Raw genomic sequence first — 25,182 nt, 5'->3', positions numbered from 1 at the left:
ACGCCGCAACCACAATAGAGGTATTCGAAAATGATCTTGGTGAGTTTTAGAACTTAGACTTACAATGTTATAATTGAAGTTTACTACATTACAGAAGGAAACTCTTCCCTTGATAAATAGAATACATGACAGCTACTCTTTTGTGCTTTCTTTTTTTGCTCATTCCTTACAAATCTATCAGAAGCAGGCTTAACGGAGATTGAAGTGCTTCACTGACTGATGATCCACCAACTTCACCAGGAACTGGAAGTGAATTTACCACAAAATTCAATCAATTAAAATAGAAAATTTACGAGAAAATAGTAATGTAACATGTTAAATAGAACTAACCTGTAAATTCTGGCAGTAAAATGATCCTTCACTGTCTTTGTTGCTCAAAATAAATTATATTTCTTTAATGACAAGGATCCATCTCATTGCTGATTAGTCTAAGACCCATTCAACTCCTGAACTTGACAGTCCAATTTTTTCATGTATTTTGTCTCTAACTCCAAGTTTAGGACAGTTCCCAATATAAGCAGTTCTTAGTTTAAGGCCAATGTTGGTCAACTCAGGCAATTCTAACAGAGCCAGCTTGTGCAACTTCTCTAAAGTACACCCTTCTTTGGATTCACATCTACAAACATTCTGCAATCTATCACAAAATTTTACATGGAGAATCTCGAGGCTCTTCGAAAGCTTAGAGGAAATGAACAGAGTCTCGTGCAGTGGGCAACAATTTGTATACAACTGTTTGAGATTTTCGAAACTCTCGAATTGGCAGCCTGTAGAAGCACACTCCTAAAAACAGGAAGGTTGGATATCCATAGATAGAGTAATTTCCAATAACGTAAGTTTATCCTCGTCTTGCATTAGATTCTCCAGGTTGGTACAACTTCGAATCCAACAGCCTTTCAAAGCATTCACATTGCTCAACTTAGATAAGCTTTTTATAAATCATTTTCAACCAGGGAAGCATATTCAATTTGCATAAAGTAGATAATCCTATCTTTAAGGACATAGATTTCTCCATCTTCCTCTCCTTTTAAAGAAGGGCATACAGAGTTGAAAAATTTCTTGAAGCATAAGTTCCATATCTGAGGTATTTCCTTGATAGTTGTGAAAGAATCCATATTTCTCACAATAATGAAAGGCCTGTTTTCAACATTTTGAAGTTCAGTAGGCATACCACAATAATGGATTCTTCTTCTTGACTCCATATCCCCAATGTGCAGTCCAAAAATCTCCATTCTCCTCTGCAATATGATTTAAGGCTTTAGCAATGATCATCAGAGTAGGCCTGTCTCCATAATTTTGTATAATTTTTTCCTGAAACTTTGGGTTGTTCTTAACCTCTTCTGTGACCATATCGCTCAATAGAGTCAATGGAGATGCTTTGCCCTGTATCTGACTCCATAGAGATGCTTGCCTTTTCTCTCACCCCATACCTAACATAGATACTTTTATTACAATTATGATAAAGGTAAAAATGCTAAATGTATGCTTTTCTAGTATAGCAGTATGTTTTGATCAAGGATATATGTCTTAACCAGTTGAGCTATGTTTAGGTTGACGGTCGAATTTGATTTGAGTGTTTGTTATTCTTATGTGTTTCAACATTTTTCAATTATACCCCTTTCAGTTGGAGAACTGTGGATGTCAGAATTGGATAATAATAAACTTACGTAACATGATATTTAACGAGTCGTTAGAAACTTAAACGAAGAATTAAGCTACTTGAAATAAAATTTTTTATTTTTTAGTACAACGTGCGGGGTGGGGTCGTCGATTTTTTCTTCTTAGATGGTCTAATTCTTATGACAATGACTTATATAAACTTATCATTACCAATGTTAACATTTTTGCAGTGGTTACAGAGTTGGTAACAGATCGTCAGGGTTGAGATCCATTTCAGTACACAACCAAAAATGATTTTAGAGATGAAAAATGTGGATGATGGAGGGAAAGTAAATTACCGGAAAATTTTAGTCAGATTTGAACGGAAAACAGTTGTGGCCTACAGATGAGAAACCTTCTTGACTCTGTCTTCTTCTTCACCCTACTTTGTTTTATGTCGCCATTCCATAATTATAAAACAGAAATCTAAATCTAGATTTGACTGAGATAAAAATATTTTATTCTTTTTATTGGGTCGTTTGAGAAAATTTCCTTTAAATGGTAATTCTATTTAACCATGTATATGAAGTTGGAAAATTTAAGCATTTAATTACAAATTTCTTTCAAATAATAGTGAGATATTAAAATACTAATAATAACAAGTTTGGGAATAATTCTCTAGGCTAGGGTTGTTCACGGGTTAGGGGGTTTTTTGGACCAACCCAAATTTTCGGGTTGGCCATATGTGGAACCCGACCCAATCCAATTTGATGGCCAACCCAACCCAAAAAATTTGGGTTAGGTCGAGTTGATATATAAAACAAAAGAAAAAAAAAGAAAACGAAGAAGGTGCCACTGCTCATACCTCCTTCATTGACAGCGACCGAAATTGATGTGGATGGGTGGCAACGGTGCAGCCGACGGCAGGGCGGCGACCGACTTTGCAACGAGTGGACGACGGAGGCGACGATTGTACGGTGGGCGAATGGCAGAGTGGCGACAGTGAAAGCTTGAGTGAGAGGAGAGATGGAGAGATTAGAGAGATTCAAAATGAGGGAAGAAGATGAAGACGAGAAAAGAAGAAAACCCTTGAATGAAAGGTTAGAAATTAAAGATGAAAAGTTTAAAGGTATTATAATATATATCTGAAAAAAAGTAAAACACTATCGAGTCAAGTCAACTCAAGACTCAACCCGATCCAGTTGAGTAGGGAATTTTCCAACCCAACCCAAACCGAGGTTCAATTGAACCCAACCCAACCCTTGGGTTTTTTAAACACCCCTAATTAAAGCCATAATCTCATTAAAATATAGTGGAGAATTTTGTGGAGGTGGAGATTGAGATGAGGATATGGAAGTCTTCCATGTCCCCGTCTTTTGAACACTGTCCTACGTAGCGTGAGAGATTAGATACTTGAAAATAAGTTAAAGAACTTAAAAAAAAAATTTAATAGTGATGAATTCGAATCTCTGGCATTTAAGGCAAAGAAATATTTTGATTAGTTAATCTAAGCTCTTGTTGACAATGAGCTAAGAAAATGAGATACAAAATTACAGGATAAATTAATTTTCAAGTTCAATCAAATTATACTTTAATTGACACCATCGTTGAAAGATAAAATTTATGACTCAAATCTTTTTGTTTTAAGAATATTTCAATTATAAATTACAAATCCGAACTAGATAAGCATTATTATTGACTATTTGAGATATTTTCAAGTCAACTTTTGTCTTGGAAATAATTTGCAATTTTATTGTTTAGTTTTTAAATTTTTTGTTTTTAATATCGACAATATTAAAGAAAAATTATCTAAATATTTATCAATAGAGCATGATGGGACAAATAGTTTAATAAATTAATAGATAAGATACAGTAATATGATGATGATAACACAAACACAATAAAAATATAATTTTAAATTTCTTCTAAATTTTAAATACTAAATAAATACCATTCTAAAATCCTTGCGATTAAAATTGTAATTTGACATTTTATCAAAATACAACTTTTATATTTTTGTGGACTAACATAATTTCCCAAGAACATGGCGATTAATTAAACTTTGAAATATTTTATCAAAATACAGCTTGACATTGAATTTATGGTATTCACTCTCAAATTATTATATATTATTATTATGATTAGACCTTAAATTTTGAAAATTGTATATTGACTTGTCTATTATTTTATGAAAATATAGTTTAATATTCTATTATTATAATTAGTCAAGCGAAAACATGTGAATGCCTACCTTTATTTTATTCAATGGCCAATTTTCTTACACATCATGCAAGATCACCACTGACATGTCAGATCAAATAATCTTAAATGTAAAAATTTTATTAGAGTCAAAATTGAAATTTTAGAGCATAATTATAAAGATATTTTTAAATTTCATAACTAAATAAATACAACCCTAACCATTAATGTTTATTAAATTTTATTTTAATTTTTAAACTTTCAAAAAATTTTAGAATAATCTATAAACGTTGTAGTTTGTTTTAACATGTCACCAAACTTTCAAAATATTTATTTTACTCCCCATAACCCTTATTATGATTTCGCCTCTTTTTACCTATAAATAACTTTATTCTCAAAGTATATGTATTAATTTATGAATAATACTTAGGAAGTCATCAGTCATCTCTTGCTTGCTGACCACCATTAAACTTTATTTTTTCTCTTTTTCAAAGAAATTATGAGTTATCAAATTTTTTAGCGACAATCAAGAAGAAAGAGAGATACTGTCATGGTAGTATTTAAGTATCGTTATTCATTTACTAATTTGGGATTGTATGAGCTTTTTAAAAATCTATAGTACATTTTTTTAATGTTGAGAGCTCCTTATATCTCAGAAAAGAAAATTTCTCTATTTTTATATTTCATTAACATATATTTTAACGGTGAGTTCGATTGTCCATCCTACATATTATACTTAAAAAAATATATTTCATCATCTTAATTTTCAAACATTTAATTGTGGTGGGATAAGTCACACCCACGATATTATCCTTGAAATTTAGCTTCTCTTCCATGAATTTTCTTTCGCCGCCGGCCCCACAAAAAATCGTGGGTCCTCGTCGTCGAGATAAAAAAAAGGACAGAGAGAAAAGAAAAAGAAGGTTCTTCTGCCATGGATGGCTACACTAAAATTCACAGCTCCAACAAAAATGGCAGTCGTCTTCTTCTTCAACGCAAAAATCCAAATCCAAATCGGCAGCTGCTTCTGAAAACTAAAAGCTTCTCCCACTCATTCCGCCATTAAAGCACCTGAACCCACCGGAGCCATGAACGGCGAGCTGCAGAATTCCGAGATCCATCCCGCCGCCGAACCCACAACCAGAATCTTCAAATGGGTTTCGGAAACCGTCGACAGATCCGCCGTGCACGGCGTCGAAAACGAACTCCTAGTTCTGCAGAAAATGCTGGGGAAAAGACACGGCGGCAACGGCTTCAAGGCCATCGGAATCGTCGGAGTCGGAGGGATTGGGAAATCGACGATTTCCAAAGCGCTTCTCCAAATCCCAGAAGTGCAATCAAAATTTCTCCCAAGGATTTGGGTTTCCATGTCGAAAAATTCCACCGGAGATCCCAAAATCGCTCTGTTGAACAGAATCCTAATTTCTCTCGGCGAGAACTCAAATTTTCTCGCCGGCCAAACACTCGCCGGCCTCCTCCACGCCCTCCGCCTGCAGCTGAGGGGAAAACGCTATCTGATTGTGCTGGACGACACAAAAGAACAGCAAACTGAAGAACAGCAAAAATGGTATTCAGATCTGAATTCTTGTTCCGAGGAAATTGGGGAGAAATTGAGAGATGGGTTTCCGAAAGGGGATGGAGGGGCTGTGATCGTGACGAGCAGGAGCCACAGGACGGCAAAATTGATGGTGGGGGAGCAAAATCTTCGCTGTTTGAATGCCCAGAAAGACCCAGAAAGTTTCTGGGAAATTTTCTGGCAAGAAGTCGGGAAAAATGGAGGCTCCATCCAAAATCCTTCGAATCTGAAGCAACTGAAAGTGGAATTGTTAAAGAAATGTGGTGGCCTCCCATTGACTGCCAAGATGATGGGGCAGATTAAGCTCCAGCAAGAAAATTAGAAATTAAAAAGTTTGATTTTTTTTTCTTTTTTATCATATTGCAATAATTGTATGGGTTTCTATATTTTGGGAAGTTTTGAGGATGAAATTCTTGGCATTAGAAAAATAGAAGGTGATGATTGATATAAAATTAGTTATATTATACCTTATAAGTGGGTCTTTTTGAGTTGGGTTTATTAAATAAATTTCGAACTAAATTCATAATCTCGAAAGTTGTGAAATTTTTTATTTTGTCTCTAATTGTTGTAATTTTGGATAGGTTTAGACATTTAGGTTCCACTATTTTGTTCTTGATTTTCTATTTTTGAAAATTAAACTTATAAACCATATATTTTTAAATCATTTTTAAAATTTAATCTAAATTTTAAGAATTAGAAAAGTAGTTTTTGAAAATTTTCTAAGGGATCAAATATGGTTTTAGGTGAAAACATTCTAAATAAATGGTAAGCAAACAAAAGCAATTTTCAAAAACAGAAACAAAAAAATAATCAAAACAGATCAAATTTAGTGTTGTTTTTTCTTTCAAACTCGGTTCACTAGTTTGTTTGTTGCATTTCTCCATGTTTGCTACGCCACAAAATCCAACTGTCATATAACTTTTTGAAGTTCCCCTTAATGTATTCATGGCATAAATTTAATACGAGTATTTTTTACGTTATATTTGAGTTTGACTTTAATTTTATTTTATGTGGTATATAAAAATACATACTTACAAGAGCGTACAATTATTGTTAGGCCAAATAGAGTAAACCAATCAAAACGAGCATAACTCATAATTGACACATATCTCAAACTAAGAGGTTACTAAAAAAGAGTAAACCAATTGTTGCCGTGCAGGCTAATGGGCTTGTTTGACATCTAACTCAATAACATAATTGCAAATTATATTGAACTGGGATATAATCTATGAGTTAAAAAGTTAAATTTATATTTGAAAAGTTATTTTATTTATTACCTAGTTTCGTCTCTAAACTTGTAGAGTTGTGTTTAATACGTCTTTAAATTTTTCAATTTATGTTCAATAAGTTTTTTAACTTCGAAAAATGTTTAGCAAGTTTCTAAACTTTCAATCTTGTGAAAGATCAAAATTGAAAGGTAAAAGACCCATTAGTAATAGATCTCTGAATTAAAAAAAAAAAGTCTTATAGACTAAGGATATATTGATATAAAAGTGAAAGTTGAAGGACTTATTAAAACACTTTTTTGGAGTTTACTAACCTATTAAACACAACTTTAAAAGTTTAAGATATGTTAGATACCTTTTAAAGACTAGAAACTATTAGATATAATTTTAAAAGCTAAGAGACTAAACTTGTAATTTCAAATTATTGGTTTGCTAATAACATCAACATCATAAATCTAGATTAGCGCACATAAATTTGTAAATATTTGTCGATCTTGTTATAGTGAGCAAAAATGGTCCAAGCGAGACGAGAGGCCGGACCGTGAAGCCCGAGATCATCGACAAAGAGGGTCGACCCATAACGAAAGTGCCAGCCCATTCTTGAAGACTGACCCACCTCGGCGCCGGTTTCTAGTCTTGGCCTCCGGGTCAGGACGCCACCCGATCTCTTTCGCTCGGTTCCGATGTCAACCCACCGAATATCCCTACTCGAGGCCGAGCCCGAAATTCTCTCTCTTCTGTTGTCTACGAATCATTGGGCCTTCACAACAATCATTTATAGCTCATTTAGAAGGTTCAGAAGCCTTCAAGGTGACTATAAATCAATCACACTGCCTAACCCTAAGGTAAGCCGAATTCAAGCTCCCCCTTGCTAACTTAGGCATCGGAGTCCCTGTGACAAGTGTCACACCGGTTTAGTCTTGTTTGGTTTTGTAGGTCTTCAAGTCCCTGATAATCAAGTTTGGTGCGAACCTCGGAAGGAACCGGTAGAGCATAATCCACGCATCAACAGATCTAAATCTAACTCAACTCGTTAAAATATTAATTATAACTTCTACTAAAAGTTAGATATTCTATAATAGATGTCGAATTAGACCACGAATTAAAAATGTATGGAAAAGCTCTATTGCGATTTCGCGAGGCAATCCACATCGATGTAATGAAAGTGCGGGCCCTACAACAATCACAGAACGTCTTGAATAATCGACCCGTTTGCCAAGCAGAGTCTCACGAAAAATCTTCCCTCTTTTCCTTCAATTACATCGGAAAACGACTTGTAAACCTTATTATGGCCATCCCTCATTGGTTTTCCGCGGATTCCATTATCAAGAAGTGTATCCACAGTTTCTTGGACCAATTTCTCTCGAACCTAGAGCTAGCTGGTTCTCCCCGAAATGCGTTGAGGCGCAGTAGTTGACTGGACATCTAGAGGTAAAGCACTGTTTCGGTGCGGGCCGCGAGAGCGGTTCCAAATAAAGGCAAACTCTGGATACTAGATATGTTCTCAAAATAACAGGGGTCAAGGTCGGCCAGTGAGACGATGGGGGATAAGCTTCGTCGTCGAGAGGGAAACAGCCCGGATCACCAGCTAAGGCACCTAAATGACCGCTCAGTAATAAAGGACACAGGGGTGCAGAGACAACCAGGAGGTTTGCTTAGAAGTAGCCACCTAAATGACCGCTCAGTGATAAACGTCCTTCTCTCTAAATAGAAGTAGAAAAGAAGAATATAGGTTTATGATATTTAGAAAGATCCTAGGTTTTATTTTCTTTATTTTTTTGTTTTTTTACGATAAGTGGGGTAGGAAGTTTGAATCAACACGTACACAATATACATACACACACTTTATAATTTTAAATTTTACCATTTTTTTATTATTTTATATTTTTTAAAGTTTCAAATATGAGCTTAATGGATTCTAAATGATGTGTCATCAAAATTATTGCTTTAGCAATAATTTGGTATGTATGCATTGCTACTTGAACTGTTATATTGCTAATGAAATTTTGAAAGAACAGAAATTTTTGGTACAAGTCGAATGTTACTAATAAAGGTGGGTTGATTTGATGTGTCAAATAGTATTTGAGAGACCTATTATATTTAGTCATAAAATATGTAAATAAAGAGAAATTATTTGCAAGAATAATGAAACCGATAATTCTACACTATTAAATGCATAATAGACAGGTGAAGGGGAAGACAACCACACAAATGAGAGATTGGAAGCAACATACAGCAATCTGAAGAATAGTCTATTATTTGATATTATCGTTGAAGGAGAAATTTCGTCTAATTACTAAATATTAAATCACAAAATTAAAATTACATTTAGGACCAATGATTAAATTACACGTGTCCTAAATTAATTTTAAAATCGATGAATCAAATTATGCTACGTGTCTTTCTTATGGCCATCCGATGGAATCAATTAATTAGATCAAAATCTATGGAGAGATTGGGCGCAAGCCGATGACCCATTAAGCCTATTGTCCAATAAGACCCACCAAGACTCTATAAATAGGGAGGGTCACCTCTCATTTGGGACATTCAGAGAGATCTAGAAGCATTGGAGATTCAGAAACTTCGGAGCATTCAAAGTTATCACAACCGTTAAGAGTGCGAAGCATCCAGAACCAACAATACTCGAAGGACGGAAGACTTAAAGACTACAGACTTCAAGAATTATGAATCTCCTCTTCGCCAAGCTACAAGCCGAAGTACTTCATCAAGCTACGGATTTCGTCAAGCGAGCCGAAGACTTCGTCAAGCCACAAGCTTTGCTAAGCATTAAATTTCACAGTCGAAGACTCTAAAGATTCTTCAATACACCAGAAATTAAGACACAAACCCATTGATTGGAGAACAAACTCACAAGTCCTCGAATTAAAGTTTACATATGAGAGAAGTAATCAGAATATTATATATTAGAGATTGTAACACGACATACATTTAATACAAATCAAGTTCATTAATTCGGATTTCTCTTTGTTGAATTTCTCCTCGAACAATTATATAATCTGAAGAATATATGCCAACAAGAAAAAAAAAAGTTCCAAGTGAAATCTCTGCACTTTTCTTCTGGGCAAAAAGGAAAAAGGAAAACAAACATGGTCATGATTTAGGACTAAATTCAAAAAAGGGCAAATTAGCCTGAGCCTTGAAATCATTTCTAGTATTTTGTTTTGAAAGAAAAAAAGAAATTTGAAATCAAAACTGATCTAAAATCTTATATTTTTTGTCCAAAAATTTTCCATTTCAAATGGATGGAATTTCAAGCATGCGAAAGTGTTTTATGTATTTTTTTTTTACGCGAATTGTCATTCAAGCAAATAGACTAAAGTTGGTTTTCTCTTTTGCATCTCTTCATCTATTTGAATCAACATTCAAGTAAAATTCGAAGTTAAATTTCTATTTTGCTTGATGTGTCTTTCTTGTAAAGATATCTGTAGTTTGGTACATTTAAAATCTCTCTTTTTTTGTGAGAAATTTAAAATCTCTCTTCAGCTTTTTTACTTTTTTGTTTCTTAATATTTGAATTTTTTTTTTTGCCATAATCCATTTAGTTTTTGTGTTTTAGTATGACATTTGTTATGGTCATTCATTTTAATCAAGGTTAATTTTTATTGATTTTTTTAATAAAAAAATTAAAGAGCTATAGATTACTGGACGATAATAAGAAAGAAAACAAATGAAAAAAGATGAGGAAAAGTTTGTTCTTAAAAAAACAGAAAAATCCCTCTCATCCTACTTATCCACTACCAATTTTGGTTGGCATGACGTTGATTGATTTGAAAGTGTTCTCGAAGACGAAAATGTAGCATGCGATGAATAACAAAATAAAAGTGATTCACCTCAAATGTCGTTCTTATACTCTCAATTAACTATAAATGAGAAGTGAAAAGGAGAGATGATTCAAATTAATTTTTTTTAGTACAACAAAAATATTTGACGTTTTGTCTGTGATCCATCGTTAAAGGTTTGACAGGTCAGAGAGATCCATGTAAAAAAAGAAACTTTATCATATCTATTAATGGATACATATTTTTCTTCATTAATTTACAATTTTATTTTTTCTTTATTATTTATATTACTAATAATGTTCTTCTAATATACAAATTATACTAACCTTTTTAGTTAATTATTTTTTATTACATAATATTACAGATTTCTATTTAATTTATCAATCATTTAATTTTACTTTTGATAAAATTATTTAAATATAATTCATCATCATTGGAACCGCAAAATTTAACCAATATTTTGTATTTAATAAAAATTACATTAATCATTAATTGATGTAATTTTATTTTAATGATTTATTAGTTGCTAATATTAAATAATTTTGCTATAATAAAAAAATATTTACTATAAAAAATAGTATTAGAATAAATTAAAATCAATTATTATTTTTATTACAAATAATATAAGCATAAATTTTAGTTGATGTGTTTGTAATTAGTTAGAATGAGAAAAAGGTATATTAGTTGTTGATGCGGATATCTAGCTAGGCGCAATTCACCTAAGTGCCACATATGCCTTCGTCTTCTAGCTCTAATTGCTTGCACATAGAAATCTAGCATCAGTTTGGTGCTCTACCGAATGTACTTCGATACTTAAGTTAAAATTGAAGTTCGAAGCAAACATATATAGTACGAAAAGAGTAAGAGGGCGGTACTATTTGAGAGTTATAGTGATAGTATGTGCTGAATCTTCACAAGGAGATGTGCAAGGAAAATGTAGCTTACCTACAATAGGGTTGGCAGCCTTCTCCATATATATGGAGAGAGAGGAGTTTTTCCTTATATGAGACGTCCAAAGAGAGCAGTATGCCATACTTGGGTCCAAGGGACCACCGACATCCCCTGCCTTCCTCAATGTCTTAGATAGGGGCCATGTCAGCATCTTGGGTGGTCCCTTGAGTTGTATCGTAGTTTGGATACAGAGTGTTAGCACCTTACATAGTGACAGTCCTCTAATGGTTGACTTATTTCATTGTGATTTCTTGTAAGCAAACAAAGTCTTAATTCCGTGAACCTATCCATCTAATGGTTGACTTATTCATAATACATTCAATTAAAAAATTCATAGACAATGAAACATGAGGAAGACAAAAATGAAAACTTCCCAACTTCCCGACTACCCTAATAAACTATTATTCAAACAAATTCTAACTTCTACTTGCAAGAGAAGCAAATGGAGTTCAAATCCTTGAGCCATAGCCATCTTTTAACATATTGCCTATATGAAGATTCACCTTTGTTGCTCCAACTCCCCATGTTTCCCTCCCACCACTCTCCCCTCCCTCCATCTCAAGTTTGCCGCAGCCGCACCAAGCCCGGGAACTTCCACCCCCTCCCCTCTCTCACTCGCACCCGACCTTCCACAACTGATTTAGATATCGAAATCGTCACATCTGATCAGAGCTCCTGCTCCAACCACAACAGGCCGCACGGGCAAGAGCGAGAACGAGAACTAGCAGAAGGAATTTCATGTTGTGCATGTTACAAGGCATTGACACCAATTGGATTCCAAAGCAAGACTCTCTGTTATATATGCAACAAATGGCTTCTCCTCACTTTTGTGCACCATGTTCACATGGATTGATCAACTTTTTTGATAGAAGATGTTCAGAATTGCCTAAGGAGATTCAATATCCCTATCACCCTCATCCTCTCACCATGAGGATTAGAAAGAAGTCTAATTGTTGTGTTTGTGGGCAGAGTTGTAGAGCTTTCAACTATGGCTGTGATGGCTGCAACTTTATTGTGGATATCAAATGTCTTTTGAAAGAGAAGAAGAATTATGATGGTCCCATAACAAGTGTGAGAAAGTTTATGGGGTTGCTCTATGACTTGTAAATAAATATAATGGTCTACTGATTGCTTGTAAAGTTTTTGAACTTCTGTTATATATATGATTGAACATCACCAAATCGGAAGTAAATTAAGATGTGTACAGTGTTTGAAATATTGTCATTTTGAGAGGTTTTTATGTGAGTTTTATTTAGGGCTGTTGAAAAAAGAAAAAGAGAGATAATTTTACGGTATATAGTTTTTATATATATTTTTGCAAGATTCAAAATCATTCATGAAAAATGGATGTATTAAAAAAAAATCATGAATAAGGGATGATTTAATATCAGGTGATTAACTCAACTCGAAATTTCTTTTAATTTGTTTGTTGAACAGAAATAAATCACAAATGATGATGCTTTAGAAGAGAGAAATGAAAAAAAAAAACACTAATAAATAGCTTACCTAAGTAAAACATGTCCTCTTTTATCAACGTCATTAATTTAAATCTTCACTCCAAAGGTTGGGATAAAAATGTAATATTAAAATTTTTTATGGCGGATAAAAAGATAACGGAATTTAAGAGAAGAAAAAATGGAGAAAAAAAAGATTTTGTTGGTGTAATTTAACCCATTAATTAATATCAATCTCCATATCAATCCACCATCAGTTTAACACACAATGCATCATATTTTTCCAAATTTAAACGTGGTTATCTACCTTTATGTATATATATTTTTATACCCTATTGAGTCAACTATGGGGAAAATATATAAAATATAGTGTTTTGTTTTTTAATCATTAGCTTTCATCACTTTAATTAATTGGTAATTTAGTTTGAAGAAGTTATCAACCAAAAAAAAAAAACAACTAAAAATAATTTCTCAAAGACTTTGACTTGGCTTAAGAGCTCCTACTTGGTCTATCCTTCATAAATTTATTAACTTGTATTGCAAGAAGGTCTCAATTTTATGGAAATATCGATAAAATGTCGATAGCGATGGATATTTCTATAAAAATTAGAAAAATTTAAAAAATTGTAAAAAGTATTTAAATGAACAAACATTTTTCTATTTCTAAATTAGTTAAAAATTATTAATCTTAATAGGGTGTGTATACATATATTATATATATTTTTAAACATAACTATTATATATATTAATGACATTTTGTTGATATTTTTCATATTTTGTCAATTTACTGGTACTATAATGGCAATATCTCTATTTACTTCTTATGTCGATGTCGAATCCATGAATACATGGATATGTCGATGAAAATGTCAACGTGTCCACGGATATTTAAAACCATGATTGCAGCTTTTTTTTTTCATTCTAAATTTCTAGTTGATCTTTTAAAATTAAATCTTTCTTCTTATCAATCACTCTATTTATATTTATTCAAATCTTGTCCCACATCAAAATTTAATCATTAGAGAAAAATAATAGCATTTCCCTTCCATCTTTGGTATTCAATGGTTCAATTTTCTTAGAGTTGACTTATGAAAAGGATACCCAATTTTAAACTTTTTTTATAATAAATTTTAATTAAAGAGATGGATTGTGAGGAAAGAAAGCTAGTTTTCCCACCCACATAATTTATTTGATATCTAAATTTCTTGTTTCAATGCCATATGTTATATATTGCGAGGGTAAAATAGGAAGACGAGAAGAAATATATATAGTTCAAGATACATGTTTAATTAAAATAAAAGGAGATGAATTCCTAATGGTAAGAGAATGAAGCAAAATTTTATTAAAAGTAAATGAATTGAACATTTTCACCATTTATGTTTTATTTTCTTATATACACAAAATAAACTATCCATAGACCATAACACGTTATTTCAACTAGTTTATTATTATTATTTATTTAAATTTTTACTCCATGATAAAGCGCAATAAAAAACCTTCATTGATATGAGTTTTATGCATATAAATAAATAAATAAAAATACACAAAAATAAACTTAAAATGTAGTGTAAGGAAAAAATGATTAAATGTGTGCCGGCCACTCAGTAGTCATTCGATCCATGTTTAATTAAAATAAATTTTCTTAACTTATCTAATATTCAATAACATTATTCCAGCTATATATAGAATAATTGTCTTATAAAATTTTATTTTAGAAAAGGAGATATGTATTTTCTGGTTTTGATAATAGTCTAATTTTTCGGTGGTGATCGGTACGAAAACTATGTATACTTAATATTATTTTTTTAAAAAAAGGAAAAACATTCGTGCATTCTCTCCTATACTTGTCAAAAAGTAATACAAAAGTTTGGATTAGTAAGACCAGCAAATCGATAGACTGAACTAAATAACCAACCCAACCCAATCCAAAATTTTCGGGTCGAATTGGATAATCATATTGCTTTTTTTTTTTTTCTAAAGTAAATAGATTACTAATCATTAGGGCGTCTATATATTAATTCCGATTAAGCTAATTTCAATGAATAAATTAGGGTTTGAGTTACGATTTCAATCAATTTGATGGTCATAAACTTAGAACCTGTATTACTCTTATTTATCCATACTCTTATAGCTTTATATTAAATTCGAAAATATTTCTATTTCTTTCGAGATTGTAAGTTCCAATACCATCACATAATTGCATATATATCTAATCCACCTAATCAATATTCTTAAAAAAAAAAAAAACTTAAAACTAATTTTGCAGCACAAAAAGTCTGTCTTCCTTTTCCATTTGACTTCATATTATAAAACAGAAATCAAGCCAGATCACACAAGAGAGAGAGATCACCCATAAGCCATACCATAAGCCATGAGTTCCGACGAGAGCCCTACCGTGAGCGACGGCGACGACGGCCGGAACATCACATACAGAGTCCAACTCCAGGCGGCGCACCCGCTCCACCACCGCCACGGCCACCCCCTCGCCTTCATAGACTCCCTTGACACCCTTCACCGCCACTTCATGATCAGCCTGCAGGAATTCTCCGACCAGTCCATCGCCGGAATCCTGTTCCGGTCCACCGGGTTCTTCCCCTGCGCCGGGTGCGCCGTCCCCTCCTGCGGCCCGTCCTTCCACTGCCTGTCCTGCCCCTTCTCCCTGGACGCCGGGTGCGCCGCCGTGCCGCCCCTCGCCGTCGGCCACCACCCCCACCCTCTCCTCCTCCTCCGCAGAAAATCCGAGCACAAGCATCTCATCTGCGCTCTCTGCGACGAGGGAATCAGTTTTCCCACCTTCTGCCGCTGCCTTCACTGCGACGCGTTCCTGCACGTGCACTGCGCCCTCCCGCCCGCCATTAGAGCCGACCAGCACGTACTCCATCCGCTGCTGCTCTCCAGCCCCGAATTCCAACTTGTGTCTGGTAATAATAACAATGGTGATTCTGATCGGTGGCCGGAATTCTGCTGCGTTTGTGGAGAAGAAAGATCCGACGGGGTTTCTTGGGTTTATTCGTGTTCCATCTGTAGATTTGTTGCTCATGTTGAATGCGTCATTTATGATCATCAGGTTCCAATATTTCTTCTCTCTTGCAGTTTTGGTTTTGTCTAAATTTTCCTTTTTCTCGATAAATCCTTCCAACTTCTTTTAGATTGTGTTGTTTAAGGATGAATAGACTACCCGTAGATGAATTGGATAAATTTAAGAAAAAAAAATTATATCTCGAATATTGTGCTCGTCCCGTATCTAATATATAAATTAAATTTATCTAATCCATCAACTCAATTTTTTTGTCGAGGAATGAATTATTCATTCTTAAAACTGGATGATTCTTCCTCCCAGGCCTTCTCGCCTTCTTTTTCTCTCTAATTACTCTTCATTTTTTCAACTTATGCAGCAATATATATGCGTTGTTTTTTAATTTTTATAGTTTAAAATGATGGTTTAGAATTCGCTTAACATTCTATCGTTTTTTTCTCTACCATTATCTCGTTCAACCCCTTATTATCTTCCAATTTTAAATGGGGCTTCTGCAGTTTTTTTTTCTATTAAAAAAAAATATGTACATTTAAATTGTGAAGATGTATTGTAAACATAAGCTATATTAAGTTGAAGGAGGTGAGAAAGTGGAGAGAGCCAGAGTACCGTGAACTCAAGTGAAGAAGTTTTTTCTCAAATTTAATTCATATAAAATGGATTCTCAATGGTGTTTTATTGGGTTCTTAATAGATTACTCAATTTGGAAGTATCAAAAGTTGTCCATGGACTTTAAATTTTTGTGTTTAATACCACAAACTTTGCAATTTGGCAGGTGGCAAGTGAAACAGAAGCAGAGGAATCCATAACAAGCCTACTCTGTTCATTTGAGTTGAGCGATAACGAAGAACAAGATCATCAAAATGAAGAATCAGAAGAAGAGCAAATTGGCGGAAGAAGCCGTGAAATTAACCGCACCATAATAATGGAGCCCGGAGTAAGTCTGCAGCTGATCCTCGATTCTTTCTCAGAAGCTGAAGAAACAGAGTATCAGAACCTGGTCGCCGCCATGGCCACAGACGCCGGCGGCGGCGACGACGACGACGACGAAACCAACTCCGAGCAGAAATATTTGAACCACTATTCGTATCTGGAGAAACCCCTTTACGATCTTCTAGAAAAGATCGACCTTGGAGACGATCCCGACAGCCCTTTCCAAGGTATTGAAATGGATTCTCCGACGGTTCTCGTCGCCGCCGGCCGCTACTTGGTGTCGGAGAAACTCGCTGAAACTTTCACAAAAATTTTCGACAAACATGGAGATGTAGCAGGCAAGTTTTTTCTTTTTTATATATATTTTGGAAAATATTAGTGTTTCCCTATGGGTTCTATCTTGACCATATTTGAATGTTTTGCAAGAAATACAAAATCAGACCAATTTATTGAAAAATTTCACTGCCCACAGCTAATATTATAATTTAACTTACTAATATTATATCTCCCCATCCCATTTTTTCTTTCGTATATTTGACTGATATTACTATTGAATAAATGAAAATATCGACGTATGATGAAAATTTACAGGGAATTCGAATCTGAGCCCGAAACTGAAGATGGTAGTATGGAATTTGTTGTGCAAAGTGGTGGACGACATGTCGAAAACAGAGCTGAAGAACGTGAGGGGGGAGGTTCTGGTTTCGTGGATGATTGGGATCAGAACGATCCAACTGTGTGGCTTTGAAGTGGGTTTTGCTTGGGATGGGTGGAAGAAGACGGCCATGGCTTTCTTTGGCCTTCATGGGAAAGAGATGGCCCACGAATTGGCTGCGGAAACCGACCAGAAAATCGACCAACGGCGCCGGGAACTGGAGAAGCTCTGTGGGGAAAGAGAGAAGCTTCTGAGTTTAATGGAGGAGTGTGTTAAGGAAGGCTTGGCTATGGAGGGGAAGATTTCTGGACATGGATTCATATGATATTTAATTGGTTATTTCATGTCATTTCTCCTTTGGTTCTGTGGGTTTCCAATTTTGTGTTCAATTAGAATCAAATTCATTCCATTGGTCTCTAAAAAGTATTGGGTAATACAATATAATGTTTGATTAGTTGAGGAGAGAGGTTGAAGATATATGTCAACTACCAATGCTGCAAAGATAGAATTTTATTGGATAAGGGTTTTTTTTAGTGCAGGGAGAATATAAATGTTTGACTCTTTGGGAAGATTATGGTGCTCTCACGAGACTACTCCATAATCTATCTAAGAAAAGGGGATTCATTGGTTGAATACTTTGGATGGTTTTGTTGACAAAGCATAGACATCAAACCTATAAGGTTAATCAAATTATTCTAAAAAGTGATTCTCATGGTAGGGGCGAGCAAAATGGGAGCAATATGTTCGACCTCTCCATGTATATTCTTTGGTAAGAGAACAAAACAAACTTTAATTTGTGTTGATCTTCTTGCTTTCTCCCTTGATTTGAAATGGAAAAATTCTAACAAATTAGGAAACAAACTAGCGAGCGAGAGTTTTTATGTTAATAGATGTAAGAGTCTTTATTGCGAAGTCTTTCTCTTTTCTCAAGACTTTTGTTGTGATAAGAACATCAATTATATTTGTAAAACTCATTTTTATTAAAAGTGATCCATATATTCTCTTATTAAAGTTTAACAAAGCTCGAGAAAATCTATAAAATTTAGGTGTTTTTCGATAAGTAGGTATCTCCTCCTTACTACTATTAAAGAATTGAGATGAAAGAGAAATAAATATATAATGGAAGAGAAGAGAAAATAAAATAAATAAATATTAAATTTTTTAGTGGTGGTACGAGTAACCAATTTAAATTTTATTTGGTCAAAACGAGCATAACTTAATGGTAATTGATATATACCTCAAATCAAGAAGTTAGTGAGTTTGAATTGTCACCCCACAATTGTTAAAAAAAAAGGTCCGTAGCTTAATTATTAAGTAAGAATTTGATAGTGAAATTTTGGAATATTGGACACGGAATTGAAATTTTATGACAAAAATGTATTCCGACCAAATAAATAATAAAAGTAAAAAATCTATTTTATAAGTAAAAAAATTAAAGGGGACCATTTTTTTTTGTGAGTTCAATTGACCGACTCCTAGTCCTCCAATTTTTCTTAAATTTGTAAAATTATAGGGTTGATAAATATTTTAGGAGAAAGAATCAATTTTAACCTCTTTGCTTAACGAAATTGTATTAGTTTTCACTCTTTTTCTTTTTTATCAAATTAGATACTAAATTTAGATAAATATTGTCATTTTTACTCAATTTTCACAAACAAAAAAAAAATTAAAAACTCCAAAAACTCTTTAATTTAATAGAAGAATCCAAGTTTTGTGCCCGATTTATGCACAAAATTAAATATTAAATAACTCTACCAACAATTAAAAACAAAAAAATCAACTCTAAAGTTATTTATATCAAATTTCAAACAAAATACATCGAATCCAAGTTTTGTACCCGATTTATGCACCAATTTAAATATTAAATAACTCTACCAAAGAAAAAACAGAGTTATTTTTATCAATTTCAAACAAAATACATATTCTATGATTTATTGAATTTATCTGAGAATTTTTTTAATCAACTATTTGAATGGAAATTTAAACATGTCGACATTTTCGTAAATCACAAGTTCGACATTGATATAAAAGGTGAATCGATATTTCTATAGTATTATTGAAAAAATGGATAAAATATGAAAAATATCAGCATAATGTTAATTAATCATTTTAAGTTTATTTAAAAATAGTAAAATATTTATTTATTAATTTAGATATTTCAGACATATCTACCGCCATGTATATTTTTTCAATTTCTTCATTAAAATTTATATGAAATCGAGACTTCAACGTTTGTATTCGCTAATGAAATGAAAAGTTTTCCCAATTTCCTAAAGCTTTATTTTGTAATTATTTTGTAATTTCTTATGTACGAAGTGGAAAATAGTGGGAACGGAAGCAGGTAAACAATAGTTTTGACGTTTTGTCCACCGCAGAGTTGTTAATTTCTCAACGACCAATAATACTCCGAAACTTGGTTCGAGGCCGCACGGAAACTCCATAATTTCATCACCTATCTCCTTCTTTCTTCAAATCCCTGCTACACTCTGCAACTAATGGCGTTTTCCTCACTGCCCATCATCTTCTTCTTGCTTTTCATCTCTCTGATCTCCCCAATTTCCCACTCCATACCCTTCGTTGTACTCCACGGTATGTTCTTCCAATCTCCCCTTTCTTCCCCTCTTTTCCCCTTTCTTTTTTCAATTTCAAGTTTATGCGTTGTATTTGATGAACCCCTTTATGTTTCTACCAACTGGGTCTGTTTAGATTCTACTGTTTCGACTTGTTCCATGAAGAAATCGACTCTTTGGGGTTGATAATTGTTCTGCTTTGGTGGCGAAGTTTGTTTCTAGATGCATCTTTTAGGTTCACTTCTTGATTTTGTTTAAATGGAATTGGAATGTTGCTCAGGGTTTGATTGGAATCATTTCTTGGCATTTAGACTTACATATAAAGTGGCCTGTCGTGTTTTTAGAAGCTTTTGAGTTGGTATTTTCTCTCTGTTGCATTGCAGGTATTGGAGATAAGTGCTCCCATAGAGGCGTCAAGCAGTTTACTAAGTACTTGAGTGATAACTCGGGTGCGGAAGGATATTGCATGTATGCTTGCCTAAAGACCTGTATCAATTTTCTTTGCATCATTGTTTGCTCTGAATATGGTTGTATGACTGTTCTGTCCATTAGCTTTCATGTAAAATGGTCTAGCTTGCGGAGTTGTAGCGGTATGCCTCGAGTTCAATGAGATCACTCACAATTGCTCTCCTGGCCAATGGAAGGGCCACAACCCTCCATCTAGCAGAGGAGCAATAGTGGGATGTCGAGTTGAATTTGAGGTGGATTCGCTTCGATGATGCTTGCACTTATGTTTGTCCATTGGTTTTCATGTAAAAAACAACTTTAGCTTGTAGAGTTGTGGTAGGGTTGCCTCGTGCAGGGCGGAGTTGCCTATGATTGCTCCCTTTATCTAATGGAAGGGCTAAAATTTTAAAACCACTCCTCCTGCCACACTAGTTTGATCAGAAGAATTTTATCAAATAGAATCTTTGTATAGTTCCAGTTCTTATCTAGCACCTATCATATTCCTTTTACCTGACATATGTTGAATTAATTTTCACATTACAAGATAATAAACCTTGTTATGATGCTATTATTGAAGGAAATGGCATTGAACTCATTTGAGATGGATGACCAGCATTTATTATATGCAATAATCAGTAGAACTTCTCCATTATATAAACCAATCTAAACTAACATATTCATGTTAACTTGTTATAAGATTGGTTTCATGATTGAGTGAGCACCTTGAGGCCCAACCAAGCCTGGGAAAGTTCTTTCTAATCCAAGTCACTTATCAATTTCCCTGTTGTATCTTCAACTTGTCTAGTCAGTTTTCTTGAAGTCCGGAAGTTTTTCTCTACAGAATCTCTATGAGCCACTGATTGCTTCACTCATCTTCCTACAGAGAAATTGGTAATGGGCCGTGGGATTCGTGGTTCATGCCCCTTGAGAAGCAGGTTAGATATAACTAATATGATTTGATAATCTCGAGATTAAGGTGTGTTTTGAGTTGTGACGTTTCTTTTTTCTGTACTGCAGACTCAAATTGTTTGCGACAAGGTGGTATAGATAATCTACAGCTGGCTTTTTACCCCACTTGGATTTCAACATCTATGTTAACTTGCAACTAGTTCGTTATTATGAATACAGGTGAAAGAAATGAAAGTGCTAAGAAAGGGCTTCAACATTGTTGGCCTCTCCCAGGTGACTCATGATGAATATATTAACTATAACTTAACTCTAGTTTGAAAGAGCAATGACTTCAAATCAAGTAGATACCGTTTCCCTCATTGTTCCCCCATAAGGCATTCAGTCTCGGCAGATCACAAATTTTTATTTAGTTTCAACGCATGCCAACTGAATTTCTGAACGATTAAGCTAGAACAACTAGTAATTGCTCGAAACAAGACATTTTGAACCTTATGTTTCTGTATTCCGCTGTTAGCTCTCTTGGAATGTTATTGCCTCAGGTTAAATTTTCTTTAGGAGTAATCTTCTGCTTCATTTAACAGGGTAACTTAATTGGCCGAGGAGTTGTTGAATTCTGCGATGGAGCACCTCCCGTGAGAACCACTTTAATACGCTCTCCCTCCCCCCAGATTGGTGTTTATCAGCATCAATATTATGTTCATAGGCTAATCTTATGTGTTGCTATTTTGCACATGGGAATAGGTTAATAATTTCATCTCTTTGGGCGGTCCTCACGCTGGCACGGCCTCGGTTCCACTTTGTGGTGTAAGAAGTGTTCCAATTTTTCCATTTTCGTGTTATCAGACGGATGCATAGCCCTTCTTTTATTGAAGGCTTTGGCCTTTGTGTATATTTGCAGTCTGGCATATGGTGTATACTTGCAGATGACCTTTTGAAGTTAGCTGTCTACTCGGACGTTGTCCAAGTACGAAATCCGCTTCGATAGCTTACTTCTAGCTGTTACTACTTCAGAAGTTTCTTCTTTTCTTTGCCTTGACATCTCTACTCCTAATTATGGTCTTGCAGAATGCATTGGCTCCCAGTGGTTATCTTAAACTACCAAATGTGAGTGATTTTCACAATCCAGATATGGCTTCATTACATCTCCAAGTTCACAAGGAACCTTCTTTTTCTTTTTTTCAGGATATTCCCGAATATTTAGAGCACTGTAAATTTCTCCCGAAGCTTAATAATGAACGTCCAGATGCCAGAAACTCCACTTACAAGGAACGATTCAGCAGCTTAAGGAACTTGGTGCTTATCATGGTAAACTTGACATTGGGGAAGTTTGTGAAAAATTTATAGTTATTTTTTTTTCATATATTGTTTCATGATTCTTTAGTATTCTTTATTATTTCAAAATTATACCCACATTAATCGATTGACAAAGTTTGTTTGTCTACTGTTTTCAACAGTCGGATGACGATACAGTTCTGATCCCAAAGGAAACATCTTGGTTCGGATATTATCCAGATGGGGAGCTTAAGTCGAAGTCCATCTTACCAGCACAACAGGTACCTTTTTTTTAGTTCAACAAGGTGAAAATCAAACCATCAATTTTTGGGATGGTAGTAGGTGTTTTATCCATTGAGCTATGTTCGGATTGGCTGCACCAACAAAGTCTTTATAGATCAAATGAAGGTTAAATATTAGAACATCCTTCAAATTGTGCAAGCATTTTGTTAATTGAAGAGTCAATTGGTTTCTTTAATAACACGCATATTAGACGAAAATAAAAACGCACACATATTAGGCATGATAAGATTTTGGTGTCTTGGCAAATAGAGGCGCAAGGCACTCTAACGTTGCGGTATCTCAGCTTCATGATAAAATTTTCAAAAAACTGAGGAGATTATAAAACATAGAGAGATTATTTAGCTGTTATAAAAGAATATGGATATAGAATATGGATGTCTTTTGTTACTGAAGTCCATTTAGGGACATATTGGGACGTTTTGTAGTTGGTCGTTTCATTCAATATTGTATACACAAACACGGAATCAAATGAAACATCAGGGAGACTTTTATTTTGTTGAACTGTCCCGAATCAACTTTTGGGAGGTTCGGGTTCCTCGAGACTCCCTCAAGCGAGTTTCTTGTCGTCTTAGTTTCTCTACCTTGTTCGTTTTCATTTTTGTTCGGAACAAGACCGTATAAGTATGATTAACTATGACTACCTCTTCTTCCAAGTGTACTATCATACGCGAAGGACTCATCTCGAGTTGTCTCGATTTGTTTTCGTGCAGACAAAGCTTTACATCGAGGATTGGATTGGATTGAGAAGTTTGGACGAAGCTGGAAGAGTGAAATTTATAAAAGTTGCAGGAGGTCATCTTGGAATATCTAATAGTGATATGAAAAAGTACATTGTGCCTTACTTGGTGGATTTACAAAAGAAGCATGTTTCTTGGAGTTGAGCTTCAAGCTGCAATCAAATACTAAAAACCCCTTATTTATATTTGTATGTTAAAATATTATACTTTTATCATGAAAGAGACAAGATTTTTATACTAGTATTTTATTTAGCATCACGTGGGTTGCAGGTGTTTTTAATTCTTTAAAATAATCTTAGATGGTAAGATTTAAAAATTATTCAATAAAATATTAAAAATAATAAGAGTTGATTTGGATGCATGATGAGTGAGTTGAATTTTATGTGTAATTTCATCAACTCGTTGGAGCAAAAAAGAGTCCGGCTAGGTACTGATCAGGTCATGGAAATAATGAAATAAGAGAAGTACTTTTCTTTTTATTTATTTATAAATATCATGGAAGCTGAAGAATGAAATAATGTATTTTTCATTTTATAGAATGAGGTAATTCTACAAGTTTTTTTATTGAATTAGGATCCAAAGAGCAAATTATTCTATGATTCATAAATTTTGACTAGATCTATATAGGATAAGTGTGAAAAATTAAGCCAACTTAGAACTACGCAGAGATCAGAGATCAAATCTACAGTCTTGAAATTTTGAGATATAATGTAGAGGAAAATTTCTAGTCCTTCGCGAAGAACTGTCATGCTACTCCTGTTTAAATGGTGCTATGTGTAAATGAGTTCTATCATTATCTAAATAAAAATATTTTTAATTTTTATGTGGGACCCACGTATTTAAAGGTAAAATTGATACACTCTATCTCACTTTCTCTCTTGAATTAATGGTGTATCCTCTCCCTTATTAAATATTATTATATAAATAAAATTAATCAACCGTATCTCACCTTTTTTTTTTCTCTTAAATTAATTGTACATTCTCTCTTATTAAATATTTTTGATGTTATTATTTATTTTCGATTTTCTAATTTATTTATCTCTCTGAGATTTACATCTTCACTTACTTCTCTCATCCTCCATTTACAATTTTTGAATTTCTCTCGCTCCAAGCTAAATTTATTGTTTCTTTTTCTTAATGATTTGAACTTCACCATTTAAATTATGTATGATTTTTCTATTTATTTTTTTTTTTCTTGTTCTTTATTATTATTTTTCTATTCCATTCTCATCATTTTTGTGAATTTTGACTATTTGATTATAAATAGTAAATACACTCTCTTTTTTCTTCCTTTTTTTTTCTCTCATTACAAATATTGTTGAATTTTAGGTTAATTGAATTTTTGTTTCAAATCAATGGCTAGCTAAGAACATATAATTCATCAAAATAAAATTTTTAAATACGTTCTAGACATATTTTTTCAATATATATAAATATATTACTCATGTTTTATTATTCGATATTTGTACGTCTATTAAAAAATTATATATCAAAATGGATAACCAATAAAATAAGTTGGA

At 33.8% G+C, this 25,182-nt stretch overlaps 3 protein-coding genes and 1 long non-coding RNA gene across 7 annotated transcripts; 3 read left to right on the top strand and 1 right to left on the bottom strand.

Annotated features, from left to right (window-relative positions):
- Positions 1–10: 10 nt before the first annotated feature.
- On the bottom strand, positions 11–2,690 carry LOC111025965 (uncharacterized). Its single transcript, XR_002603653.2, has 3 exons — positions 2,462–2,690; positions 331–1,427; positions 11–243 (listed from the first exon to the last, which is right to left on the bottom strand). It is a non-coding gene; the product is annotated as an uncharacterized LOC111025965 (long non-coding RNA).
- A 1,913-nt stretch (positions 2,691–4,603) lies between these two features.
- LOC111025943 (putative disease resistance protein At4g19060) lies at positions 4,604–5,845 on the top strand. Its single transcript, XM_022303869.2, has one exon. The coding sequence runs from the start codon at positions 4,884–4,886 to the stop codon at positions 5,691–5,693; it is 810 nt and encodes a 269-aa protein (XP_022159561.2). The 5' UTR covers positions 4,604–4,883; the 3' UTR covers positions 5,694–5,845.
- Positions 5,846–15,071: 9,226 nt separating this feature from the next.
- Positions 15,072–18,059, top strand: LOC111025897 (uncharacterized). The gene is made up of 3 exons (XM_022303807.2): positions 15,072–15,869; positions 16,612–17,107; positions 17,361–18,059. Exons 1-3 carry the CDS (start codon positions 15,174–15,176, stop codon positions 17,747–17,749), a joined length of 1,581 nt encoding a protein of 526 aa, XP_022159499.2. The 5' UTR covers positions 15,072–15,173; the 3' UTR covers positions 17,750–18,059.
- Positions 18,060–19,820: 1,761 nt separating this feature from the next.
- LOC148211030 (uncharacterized) lies at positions 19,821–23,920 on the top strand. 4 transcript variants are annotated; one of them, XM_088124847.1, is made up of 12 exons: positions 19,821–20,013; positions 20,378–20,462; positions 21,325–21,376; positions 21,459–21,479; positions 21,570–21,623; positions 21,932–21,982; positions 22,092–22,154; positions 22,249–22,314; positions 22,416–22,454; positions 22,533–22,655; positions 22,805–22,903; positions 23,636–23,920. In XM_088124847.1, the coding sequence occupies exons 1-12, from the start codon at positions 19,920–19,922 to the stop codon at positions 23,804–23,806; spliced, it is 918 nt and encodes a 305-aa protein (XP_087980973.1). In that variant the 5' UTR covers positions 19,821–19,919; the 3' UTR covers positions 23,807–23,920. The 4 variants fall into 4 exon arrangements, with proteins under 4 accessions (XP_087980973.1, XP_087980976.1, XP_087980974.1 ...); XM_088124848.1 differs by having other exon boundaries at positions 19,999–20,013; positions 21,247–21,376; XM_088124850.1 differs by lacking the exon at positions 20,378–20,462 and having other exon boundaries at positions 19,875–20,013.
- Positions 23,921–25,182: the final 1,262 nt, after the last annotated feature.

Source organism: Momordica charantia (assembly GCF_013281855.1).
Source record: "Momordica charantia cultivar OHB3-1 chromosome 6 unlocalized genomic scaffold, Mcharantia_2.0 BLBB01000006.1, whole genome shotgun sequence".
In the NCBI taxonomy this organism is placed as follows: domain Eukaryota; kingdom Viridiplantae; phylum Streptophyta; class Magnoliopsida; order Cucurbitales; family Cucurbitaceae; genus Momordica; species Momordica charantia.
Note: the sequence above shows the minus strand (reverse complement) of the source record. Positions and strands in the feature narration are given on the sequence as shown.

Excerpts from the sequence above, each read along its gene's own strand:
- LOC111025943 (XM_022303869.2), top strand. The coding sequence starts at position 4,884 with ATGAACGGCGAGCTGCAGAATTCCGAGATCCATCCCGCCGCCGAACCC.
- LOC111025897 (XM_022303807.2), top strand. The coding sequence starts at position 15,174 with ATGAGTTCCGACGAGAGCCCTACCGTGAGCGACGGCGACGACGGCCGG. Across the intron at positions 15,870-16,611 it reads GCGTCATTTATGATCATCAG|GTGGCAAGTGAAACAGAAGC; the intron begins GTTCCAATATTT and ends GCAATTTGGCAG. Across the intron at positions 17,108-17,360 it reads CAAACATGGAGATGTAGCAG|GGAATTCGAATCTGAGCCCG; the intron begins GCAAGTTTTTTC and ends GAAAATTTACAG.
- LOC148211030 (XM_088124847.1), top strand. The coding sequence starts at position 19,920 with ATGGCGTTTTCCTCACTGCCCATCATCTTCTTCTTGCTTTTCATCTCT. Across the intron at positions 21,983-22,091 it reads TCTGCGATGGAGCACCTCCC|GTTAATAATTTCATCTCTTT; the intron begins GTGAGAACCACT and ends ACATGGGAATAG. Across the intron at positions 22,315-22,415 it reads TCTACTCGGACGTTGTCCAA|AATGCATTGGCTCCCAGTGG; the intron begins GTACGAAATCCG and ends ATGGTCTTGCAG.